Genomic DNA, 12,683 nt, shown 5'->3' on the forward strand with positions numbered 1-12,683 from the left:
TGCGCTCACTCTTAACAATTTATTTCACTATTCAAAAAGGTAAACAAGAAGAAAAACTATTCATTACCGTGATATGCGATCCTAAAAAGAACTTTCCTTGTCGGTGCTTCTTGACTAATCAAGCCCGTAACAAGTTTTAAATGAAGTTGGAACAGATGCTGACCAAATGTTTGTATTCTTTATTAAAAATTTTAATCGATTGCTGATAATTATATTTTTGTTGCAATTACTGACGCGAAAAGCATCACTAACTTCTCTGACAAAATGTTTTTATGGCTAGAAAAACAATACAAGAATTGGCAGATCCCACGAACCCGGGAATCGATGTCACGCGAAGCGTGCGGAGGAAAGGTGACAGTGTTGCGATTTTCGTTTATTTTGTGACACGTCATGAAATCACACTAAATATATGTACAAACGTTGCACGCACAGACATATGCTGAAGAGTCGCAGATGTTCATATAACCAGTTATTTGCACTTGCGCAACGATGCCAACTGGAACATATGTATTAGCAACACCACAAGCTGATATGAAGTGCTGATGCTCGCGAGGGTGCTGGCCCTGGACACTGCTACATAAATCAACTTCAGCGCATGACAACTAATCCCAATTGACGTTAACCCGATGTGACGGATGCATGAAAGGATCACATGTGTAATGTTTATAAAAATGGGTAGGCAGCACTGCAACCACTATTGACGTTTAACGAAGATGAACGTCTACTTTAAAGGTAGTTCTGAGACCTGGCGTAGCTCTGTGGTAAAATGCTTGATTGACACGCAGAATGCTAAGGTTTGATTCTAGCAGGGTCCGTGACATATTTTCCTTGCATTTGTCGGGTTGACGGTGAAGATTTCGGGTATTTCTCAACGTTAGCACGTTAAAATTTCCCATGCGTGCTCTCGTCGTTCCTGGATAGATACTAAGTGCAAATCACTTGTGGCACTAACCCGCATACCAGCGGCATGTACCCACACGTGGGTATGCGCCACTGTTTGGCGGTAGGTGCTTGACAACGTACGTCATTGGATTATGACATTATTGAGGTCTTGAGCAGCGCGTCATATTTGTCAAACCATCTTACCCTCCCATGCTAATTTCGGTTCACACCATTTTAAAGGGGTCACCTCGAGAGCACTCTTACGTAAGCAGCTAGATAGATAGATAGATAGATAGATAGATAGATAGATAGATAGATAGATAGATAGATAGATAGATAGATAGATAGATAGATAGATAGATAGCTAGATAGATAGATAGATAGATAGATAGATAGATTGCTGCGTGTTCGTACGAACACACGTACCTACGGCGTTACACACGTGAGTCAAAGAGCTGCTTCGCATCTAGAAGAACTACGCATGAAACGAACATATAAGTGTGCACAACGTGAGCGCGAACAACTCTCACAACATTACATCTTCGTGTGTGAGCAGCGTGCTCCTTTCGTAAATGCGTCTGTGACAGCGAGCGTCGTGATCTTCTGTGACTTCTTTATTCACTAAAACATCAATCCAAGCTTGCGGCGGAAGGACAAGGGTACAAGGCACCCATATGTCGAGATATGCGCGTGCGCTTGTGAACTATCAATGTGTGGGGTTTAACGTCCCAAAACCACCATATGATTATGAGAGACGCCATAGTGGAAGGCTCCTGAATTTCCGACCACCTGTGGTTCTTGCATTCAAATCTGAGCACACGGGCCTACAACATTTCCGCCTCCATCAGAAATGCAGCCGCCACAGCCGGGATTCGAACCCACGATCTGCGGGTCAGCAGCCGAGTACCTTAGCCTCTAGACCACCGTGGCGGGGCGCGCGCTTGTGAGCGATCACGCCAGATTGTATCTACACACACTTTGATCAAGCCACGTTAAGGCGCATGCGCATAGCAACGTGCAGGGCGACGACTTTTTAGCAAGTGCGCCCAGTACGCGCTTTTCGTGCCGTTTCGGTACTGATGACGGAAGCACGTGGAAGTTGCAGAGCTTTGAGGGCTGCCAACATAACTTTGTGTATATAAATGGCTTGTCGTTTGCAGCACTCACAGTACGCTCGGTGGCGTAGTGCTTAGCACCACGCACAGCGGATTGAAGGGTGATTGGTACGACACCGCGCAACAGCAGTGTTTCTTCTCGTTTTATCCTTGCAGTCTATGGCAATTTCTTTTACAACGTCATATTTGTAACGAAATTATGACAGCGGATCCGTGGTTAACCTAAACACCAGCATAAAACACTTTCGCGTTAAAAGCCATGTTGTCCGTACACTGTGGGTTACACTCGTCTTCATGACAATACTCTGCTATCATACATCGCCTATCTTACGTTAAAGAACGCTCATGTTTCCCCAGTTTGATTTAGACTTTGTCGTGCGCATGCTAAGTTAAGCAGCAACAGCAAGGAAAGTTCATTTCGTGAGGAAAACACCTGACGTTATATAAGAGTTTTTTGTTTACTTCGTGTGTAATCTAAATAAAAGTGGAGTTGAGAATGCGCGCATGTTATGTGCACTCCTTCTGTCCCTTGTCCTTTTTTTAGAGCGCTGCACAGTCCTAAGCATCAATTCATAAAAACTACCTCAACTTTCTATTCACATTTTGAGACAAATACATATTTGCTATATAAACTACGTACATATTTATGCGCACCAACCTTTCAACGGCGGTCGTAAAGGGCGTTGCTGTTATTACCGTACTATGAATTTCACTGAAGTTCGACTCAAATAACGTCGCTTGCAGTCGGTTGCACTAAGGCACAAAATAAATATGAAAATTCGGGTCGTACTTATCTCGTGATGCGGTGCAAAACTTTATAAGAAATAATGAGGATATAGTAAGCATGCTGGCGCATAGAGCATAAAATCTTGAAGTCAGCAAGATATTGATATGAGCAGAAACTCACTGAGGCGCTTTTGCAGGAATTTTTTTTTTACATGACGACTATTATACGCTTGAGCACTTGTATGGCACTGATATAATCGTCATTAGGTATTAGTGAAATGCAACCCTACAGCACGATGATAAACAGTTGGTACGTACAATTTGTTAGTGAGTCGACCTTAAAAACTGCACAGGAGTAGTCATGTGCCATGTAGAGCATAGTTTCAACTCTTCTGAAGGTGCCTGAAAAAAAAAGCGATGGTCATTAGCCTACGAGTCATTGGGGTTAATCGGCCGCACGGCAGAGTAGTGCAGTCACGAGATAATAAAGCTCATTATTTTAACATCACTCTTCAGCTTTACGGATAATAAGGTCAAAGCGGACAGATTGCAGAGGAAGTTTGTCGGTCGTATTCATCTTACGAGATTTGAATGCGTAGCCATCACTCATCAGCGGACAAGCGGAACGGTCACTAGGTCTGCCGTTGATTGATCCACTTCACTTGTTACCTAAAACTGTTATTGTGCCTATAGCGGAGAGGCCACCACTCCACTTTTCAATTGGAGAAACGCAATCATTGATACAAGTGTATTGTGCGGAATCCTGAAGAGTAGTGAAAAGGCTCCGAAAGGGATGAAGTACAATCTCTCATATGTGGCGCAAAGCAAGAACGAATGTTCAGTGGCCATATGTGGCGAATTTTCTTAAGGGCTCCAATGCACGCCTCATAAATTATTGCCTTGAACAGGACAACTTGTGTTGGCAACCACTCGGTAAAAGTTTCGTGTTTGTTATGTGTCGTCTAAGCTCGGCAACAAGTTTCTGCGGCAGAGTAGCAAAAGCTGCGATGCCCAAGCACGCCCGTTCTTACTACGCTTCTGCATGCAGTCCACTAACACTAATTTTCACATACTGCGTACATTAAAAAACCAAATTGAAAGATACCAATAATACGTTCAACATTGTTAGGACTGTTATTAAGAGGCTAACACCATACAGGACTTTCTGGTTTTGCCATTTTGAGTTTTCTGGTCTTCTGGTGTCATTTCAGCTTTCATTTGCCCCGGTGAACAACGATGGCATCACTCAGTTGCAGCATGTTCACGTCGAAACGTGTGAACGAGCATAAGTGTGTGTTCGTTACGTTGTCTCTGTTCATTGAGCTGAGAGAAACGAAGACAATGGTGCGTCGTAAAATATTTTGTTGCCCGCACATGCAGTCACCGAGAAACAAGACGTGTGTGAGTGACATCATCACCGAAAGCGGGATTGCATTATAATATAACCACCTTGAAGTGTCACCGGCGACCGGCCAGTTTTCAACAGGACCAGCTGATTGAAAGCAAAAAGTGCCATTGCAAACTAAAAGCAATGGCCCTTTTTCTAAGTTGCGTTTCATACGTGGTCGGTATTTCAGCTGCCTAGTATGATCACTATGATGACCGCGTACTGTTACGCCGTACCCGTCGGCATTTATGAATGGAGTGGTTCTTTGCGCTTTGCGATGGCAGCAATATGCGAGAATAAAACTAACAGTGCAAAGCTTCACCTGGGCAACAGACGCGTTCCTGTTTATTATGCTGTTGACTGGGCAAAACAGCGTTTTTGGCGAAGCAAAGATTTCGTTTCAACCACTCGGCGCTACCAACATCAGACGTCCGCTGATGATCGGTCGTGGCCAAGATTTCTGCTACCCATCGATGCCTTCGCGCCTCCAGAAATTACTCGTGTCTTCGAAAGAACAAAAACAACGATGCCTTGTTGCCGACAGTGTATTCACTGAAATTTAAAACATATTTTTGTGCCTTTGCGTTGTTTTTCTATTCACCCTGTTCCTGCTCAGACATGCTTTTTTTTGCTGAAATAAATCTGAATGCTTTAAAAAAAGATTCTGGTGCTTTTCCTTTAAAAATGAACAGTTTATTCTTTTCTTACCTAAAATTGTAACATTTAATAAACGGTGCTCATGTGAAAGCGACCATGTTGAATGCGTTTGCGAAATTGAAATCGCACTACAGCGGAGTATTTGGCGTTGTGACATGTGTGCAGAAACACCACCCACTTAGCCTTGGCTGTGCTGCAACATAAAGTTGTCGCGGAGTTGAGTGTGAAAGCTGGTGCTTGCTAGCACCAGTTGACACTGGCTAGTACCGGTTAACGTTTATGTAATATTGGATATCTCTCGTTTAGTTCACAGTAATATTACACGCGGTGCCTGCTGTCCTCTGGTCCGGGACAACGCATGTGCGTGCTTGCTTACCGTCAGCTGACGTTGGCTAATTGTTGATGTTGTTTCGTGATTGCGTAGTTTTATGCTTGCGATCAGGCATCTAGTTTCATGGTTAAACGCGAATATGACCATCGATAACGACTGTCCCGCGAAATCGGGGACAATTGATGGAAAAATTCGTGGTCAGATGGTGACGTCCCATCACGTGGTGACGCCTCAAGATCGCTAGTTTGGAACGTCTCGTCATGACATTACGAAATCTGCTGTGGCGTCGTGCGACGTACCACCACGTGTTGCCGTTGCCTGGCCATTTTTCGAAAGGCGAACAAAACCAGAGGGCGCGCGACCTGAAGGGAAGAAGCTGAGAACGACGCCTGGCAACGGCACGTGAAGCTTTCACTCGTATTCTCTTCCTCCTTATCCATCGACTGGAAAGAACAAGAGGACAGCTTTTGCCTTGAAGCCCTCATGTATTCTTTAGTCCAATTTACCAACAATCTATAAATTTTTTTATAACAATTAATGATAGACCTTTGACATTGCTAATCTCTTTGTTTACCTACAGTAAAGTCTTTTATACACCCCTCTCCCCTTTTTTTCTCTTAATCTCACTGCCACGTGATTCATGGTCGATCCCTCGTGGAAGGTTGACCCGTTCCTCTTGCGTCCGCAAAAAGAGCCTACCAACCCTTTAGGCAATTGCGCGATTGAACCTGCGTTCTTTTTTTTTACTGTCGTTCACATTGTAAGCAAAAGTAAGCCGAAGTTGGGGTTTTCAGGGGCAAAGCTCCTCTGGCTTGGGGCAAGTTTCTTGTCGCGCTGAGGACACTGGATCCAGAGGGCGAGCGCGAACACTTTCCACGCGCTTCTTTTCTCATCGCCTGGAGCTCAGTAAGTGCGCGACTCGATGCAGCTACTCATCATGAACACCTTGGAAAGACAGGCAGCGATGCAGAGAGCTAACAACGCGGCTGCGATGAGGGCCCTGCTCGAAGATCTCGTGGTGAGAACTTGCGAGGCTGAAAAAAGAAGCCAGCGTCGGCAGCAATCGCAAGTCACCACCGGCATCGATCCGGAGGCAGCGGCAGCGGAGACGGCTGGCGTAGCCGAATCAAAGCGGGCTCGTCGACAAGCGGATCCTGAATTGAGAGCTCGCGAAGTAATTGTTGCACGCAAGCGGTGGCAAGAGAACCTCGACTCGGAAATGGCGCGGCAAGCAGTGGTCAAATGCCGCAAATGGTCTCTACGTGAAGTTGGTTGGGCCGACGTGTGCTTCAAGCGCAACTTCCTAGATTACTTGCTCGGCTACAGCTGTGAGTTCTACGGTTAAGGTTCCAAATCATCAGAGGGACCTGTCTCGACATAGCCTTCTCCAACTTTGAACGACAACCCTTCATTCAAGATCCTCTCACTACGCACTTCACCGAACACAAAAGTTCAATCAGTAACGTGTTCATTGTATATATCTCATCAATATGTAAATGATTACATCGTGCGTGTATAAAGGGCATATGATAGCAAGCGTATGAAAAAAATTAACATTTTGTGCATAAATGCATATGGTATTACCCCTAGGATAACGTGTAGAGTCCCTATATATATGTGGACGAATGTTAAAGGATTTTAAGAATAAGCATTTCAGCTTCGCCCCACTCATCCTCATTCACTTCGAAAAGATAGCGGTATTTTTATCCACTCATAACATCTCAGTTTGTTACATTTAATTATTTATCTCTGTCTCTCTCTTTTATACACAACACGTCCAGGACAGTGTGAGTGTTCGTTGGTTAGACGATCACACATGGTTCTTTTCTTACTTTTAAAGTGCTTGTTACAGGGTGTGTATTCAATACTCTACACTCATCTTTTGCTGATTGGATTAGATAAACTTTATTTGTGTTTGCAGTTGGGCTCTCGCACACCCCGACGGGCGTCTACGTTGTCTTCAATTTTAGGCTAAGAATTGCCAACGTTCTTCGAGCTATTCTGTGTTTAGTAGCTGGGAACTCCTCATTACAACTCTCATATTTATTTTATGTTGATATCTTTCAAAGCGAAAATGTTCTGACATATTTGAAATATCTTTTTGTCTCTCGGCTGCGCCCTGCACACGCTCCATAATCATCCCTTCATTCAAGCTCTCAGCTTCCCTTTGTGAAGCCCCTTGCTCTCGCCCATTCCGACTACCCTCCTAGGGTGCTTCAATAATTGAGCGTCTCTCTTCCATTTCGTGCTTTATGTGGGGCGTGCCATCTTCATCGCTGCCGTTTATTTCCTTTCAATGCACCGTTCATGCACATCATCACAGAGTGGTTATTCTGAAAGATGAGTTGTCCAGCAGGGTTCCTTTTAGCGACGCATTATGTTTCCTTGTCCTGTCATTGCGTCATCTGCATGGTTATTCTATCTATCTTTGGCTGCAAGATAATGGACTGTCATACATAACGCGCTTTGCTGGTGTCATACTTCTTTTTGTGTTCTTTGCTGCATGAATTATTTTCACGACTATCATTTACTTGTCCGCGCTTTGGCACAAGCAGCCTGCTGGACAACTCACCTGCTTCAATCACGAATGCAAGTAAACGGTCAAACTGCACGGCTTGAAGATCTTAGAAAGAAGCAGTGCCAATTAAGTGCACAAAAGTTTAGTAGTGATGGTCTTCGAGGAAACTGGACAATCATAAGTCAACAGCCTCTTAATACTTAGCGAACATTTTATAAAAACAAGATTCGTGCACAGGACGAATCTGGGAATGAGTGATCAATGTATTCACTATCGACTGCTATATATAAGCGATGAAAGTTTCTTTAAACGTGAAGTTTCTAGTTCAGCGGTGTGTTGTCTGTCTATCCACCTCATTCAATGCAGCTGGCTGGAACCGTACCCCAACAAGCTATGAATAATAAAATAAACAAGACCAGGAGCACTCGTGCAAGCCCTTCAGCAAGTAAGATCTGGCCTGATTACGCATCTCCGTAAGGTCGAACAGTTCTGCAGGGACAACAGCTCTGCTTTTATTGACGTTCAGCTTCTAAACACTATGATTACAAGTAAATATGTCTGTACAGATTAGAGAGAAAGCATGGCAATCGTAGAGGATACAGTCGTATTCTTTGGAATGAGAACCCTCAAAACTACCACCCTTGAAACCTTTCAATCTTTCAGAAAAGTTTGTCTGGTCCTAATAAACATGTTTTGGGCCGTTTAGTAAGCACAGCACAGTTACATAGTTAGGTGAGACGAACCACCGCCAAGAGCATTTGGTCATTACAGGGACAGAACATAAAGCACGACGATCCAGGGAACTAAGAAAGCAGCAACACATGTGAAATGTTAATGGCGTCAATACATTAGTAGACGTTGCAAATGAGTTGTTTAGAACATCTTCAGTTTGAACGCAGCACGTGATGACCTTGTTTTTTCTCTATAATTTATTATCTTGAAATAAATATTTTTGTTACATTTTACTGATAATCAATAAAATTGAAAATAAAACAAAGACTGATTTTTTCATCCTAATAAAGAACTGAGGAAGTTCAAATTACCGAAGTACAATGTCGTATGTAAGTAAAGTGGTTTTGATCTTTTTGAAACTTTTTTTAAAAGAAAGAAGAAGTGAAATATACATATTATGCTCAAAATGAAATAAAACCCAACACTCCAAATGCAAATAAAAATATATACAGTGCGAGAAAAAATGCAGCCAATAAAAGTGGAACAAACGCAAACAATTTACATGTAGTAGCTTCTACAAAAATGTGCTTTCAAGTAGCCCTAAAATGCAAGAAAAGTATGAGGCATGTGCTTTACAACACGGCATCATTATGCCGGTTATGCAGTTCCACGAGTTCGCTGAAGGTTGCTCTTACTATACGCTTTGGGATATCCGAGTAACTGAGCCACATGCAATTGAAATGTAACATAAAGAACTAATTACCCTTTTCAAACAAATAATACCTAAGTCAGCGTGCATGCTCAGATATAGATAGCTCTTCATTGCTCAGAAACTTTCAGGACCATGTCCTCACATGGAGGTTATTTTGGACTACGGCATTATTTGTTCCTACCTCTGGAAAGCAGAGTCATTCGCTCCTTGTGATCCGTATCAAACAATCCCTCTATACGAAAGTCGCTTCTGCAAATGAAAGAAATACTCCTGTACAATAACAGAATCAGGGCTAAAAATTGAAAAAAAGACTTACCTTTTTCCTTTGAAGAACGAAGACCTTTTGAAAATAATGGACAATGCGCTGATGTATTCTAGTTGATTGACCTCGCATTGAAGCTGTGCTCTGCTGGTAGTTTTATACGTCCATATTTTCTCAGATGTGTTGACGAACTGAGGGAACAATAAAGCTATGATATTAAAAAGTAAGACTCTACGTTCGTACAGCAAGCGGTCATACTAGACTGGTAGAATGTCTGTTGGGCAGCAGGAGCGAGATTTTCTTATGTTATGCTAGAAGAGTCCCGGCGAAATTGGTATAGGTGTTCCGAACAAAGCTCAATCACACGTTGGATTGCATTGGGTAGCTGATATTCGTTTTTCAGCTCACTTATGGACAGTTAAAGTGAAATTGTTTCGTTCTTTAATGAAGAAAGTGACAGTAAGCTTTTGTATGCACTATTTAAGTATGTTATTGTGATTAGTGCCAGTAAGATATGGTACACTTTGACGTGTGGTTTGAAAATGCAGTATTTCAGGTGGTAAAAAAAAAGCTAGGTGATCCATGCCGAACTTGATAACCTGTGCACCCCGACTATTAAAATCTGCAGCCACTGCAAATCCGAACGGACCTGGTGCAACTAATGTTGCACTGCCTGCTTTACCCTGGAACCAGGGAAAAAGCCATTGTGACAATTCTACCGGATCGGCACCCGACTTCATTCCTGGCCTTAGCACAACTCTGGCACTCACGTAGGTGCCCTTCACGAGCTATAGCGGTCGCTTCTCAAAATCCTGGAGAATTCCAAGGCTTGAACCTTTGGCATCATGCTCCGTCTAAGGCGTAACAGCCAGAACGTCAAGTCGCACGACGCTCATTAAGACTGCTTTATCCTGTGCCCCCTCCACCATTTTCCTTTTTTATTGATTCAATTCTGCTACATTCAACGCAGCCCTCTAAGGACTTATATGTGGATGTGTCAGATACAACTACACGACAAGTACATGCAGTTCCATAATACGACAGTTGAAGACGTGATTTTTTTCAGACGTGGTCTTATCGTTATCCTCGAAGCTTTCAGTGGATTAGGGCAATACTTCCACAGCAGGCTTTGTTGACAGGGCGTGATAACAAACTTAGCCATGAGCATTATGGTTCCAGGAGAAATAAATGAAGAAATTGCACCCATCTTTCGTCAATAAGTGATACTCGAACTGCGCGTGAGGTCGGTTGATTTCGCACGCTTTTTATCAGAGAGGTACGTAACGCCTTACAAGTAATTAGGTACTTGTAATAAATTTCAGTATTGTAGTTTCGTGATATAAAGCAGCATTCTTTTGCAGCTAAATTTTCAGAGAATCTAAGTAGTTTTTTTTGCAAATGATAACCCGTGATCATTGCTTTTTTACAGTAGAGTTATATGGACACTCTCGACTGCTGTTTTTTGCCACTGACGTCATGCCTCCCTCTCTCTCTCTCTCTCTCTCTCTCTATATATATATATATATATATATATATATATATATATATATATATTGTGATGACCGAAGGCAAAGAAGAGAACTGGATTATGGGGTATGGGCTTGCGACTGGCACACAACAGAATAGTACCGCTTACCCGACAAACCGGTGTAGTGTCTTTCTCGCTCCGTACAATGAAGCCGTCGCCAACTGTACAGTCATCGGAATACGTTGACCCGGCTACATCTTCGGCCCTTCCCAGTCAACAAGTATTTCCGGAGTCCGAAAACGGCGTTCAAGCCTCTACGGTGGCTCCACGGCAGTACGGCGGCGCTGAACTTGCCTTGCTTTTGCAACAGATAAACAATGTGGTACGATGGTCTACATCCGCTATTGAGTGTGCTGCACTCAGGTTACTTCCTGAGACCGAAATTCCGGAGTTTCATGGGTTTGAGGACTACGCAATCGGCTGAATCGGCACCGTCGACTCTGTCGCATGAGGATAGTATTGGCCTGAACTCACCGAAAAATTCGTCGCGGAAGATCGTCTACGAGGAGCTGCCCAAGCGAGGCAGCGTTTCCAGGGACACAAGTACTTATCGCGGTCTACTTAGAGCGCTGTCTTGACGTCTACATTTTCACCAATTTCAGGTGCGCACGACACTCGATTTATTAAGATGCGGTCACGCTGGCAAGCACCCACAGAAGACATTTCCACCTACAGTTACGAGAAATTACCCCTCCTACAGGCGTATCACAAAGCCTGGCCCTCTCCGGCAGCCAGACAGTACGTCGTCGATGGCCTATATGACCCTGCACACGCTGCAATACTGTCTGCGCAAACAGAACAAGATGACATTCGCACTTTTATCCAAAGGGCAGCGGAATCACAGGACAGTGATAGATGGCGGTTTTATGCTCTCCCTGCGCAGGAACGTGTGGCAATGCGACATGCTTGCTACGGGTGCGCTCACTGCGGAAATAGAAGCGAGAGGTGCCCTCAAGCTTTACACCAAGCCATCCAATACCAATCGCGTCTGTTCCCTACAGTTGGCGTTCGTGTCGATGACATGGAGGAGCTTACAGCACTAGTGAATACTGGAGCGCAGCGCACAGCGTTGCTTCGACAACACGCTTCCTCCACCTTCCAGCCCTGGACTTACCCACCTCTCTGCGGCCTCGGTGGCAGCGTCTTGCCGGTCGGTGTGCTCGACATGCAGCTCCAAACAGAAGACGAGAGTAAATTCCTGGCTGCCGTACCGGTATTCGAACAGCTGCCCACAGGCTTGGTCCTGAGAGTGGACTATCACCTATCTGATGACGTACAGCGTGTGATCAAGTGTGGCGAAGTCTTCGTACGTTCATAAGTCTCGGGTTCAACAAAAGTTACTAAAGAAGAGGTGAGGCTGATGGACCTACAACACTGTCCTCAGTGCTCGAACGGCATAGAGCGATTTTTGTGGAAAGCAAATCGCAGCTACCAAGTACTAGCTTACTTGAACATTGCCTACCCACAAATGGTCACACACCCATCTCTGTACCACTGCGACATTACGTCGAACGCGAATGGGCCGCAATCACTGATTAAGTGGAGCAAATGCTGACCGCTGGCGTAATCAGACCTTCGCCTAGCCCTTGGGCCGCACATGTCATCCTTGTCCGGAAAAAGAATGGGAGCCTCAGGTTTTGTTTCGATCATCGAGAATTGAATAAGCACACAATTCCTGATTCGTGCCCGCTTTCTAGCATTGATGATGCCATAGACACTGTACGGCACTCTAGATTTTTTTCGTCACTTGATCTCTGTGTGAGATACTGGCAAATTAATGTTGCCAAAGAAGACAATTAGTGCAAAACCGCGTTCCGGACGCCTTAGGGTCTATATAAGATTAACCGCATGCCCTTGGGGCAGCGAACAGTGCCGAGTACATTTTAGAGTGCC

General features: G+C 44.1%; 1 protein-coding gene across 3 annotated transcripts in view; it reads right to left on the minus strand.

Moving 5' to 3' along the window:
- Positions 1–12,683, minus strand: part of LOC142761726 (uncharacterized) — a 79,467-nt gene that overhangs the window by 36,254 nt on the left and 30,530 nt on the right. For all 3 annotated transcript variants that reach the window (XM_075872893.1, XM_075872891.1, XM_075872892.1), the window contains exons 2-4: positions 9,317–9,453; positions 9,182–9,249; positions 3,042–3,125 (exon numbers count right to left, since the gene is read on the minus strand). In XM_075872893.1, coding sequence (XP_075729008.1) covers positions 3,042–3,125; positions 9,182–9,249; positions 9,317–9,453 — 289 coding nt within the window. The remainder of the gene's footprint in view (positions 1–3,041; positions 3,126–9,181; positions 9,250–9,316; positions 9,454–12,683) is intronic.

Source organism: Rhipicephalus microplus, chromosome 9 (assembly GCF_043290135.1).
Source record: "Rhipicephalus microplus isolate Deutch F79 chromosome 9, USDA_Rmic, whole genome shotgun sequence".
Classification (NCBI taxonomy): domain Eukaryota; kingdom Metazoa; phylum Arthropoda; class Arachnida; order Ixodida; family Ixodidae; genus Rhipicephalus; species Rhipicephalus microplus.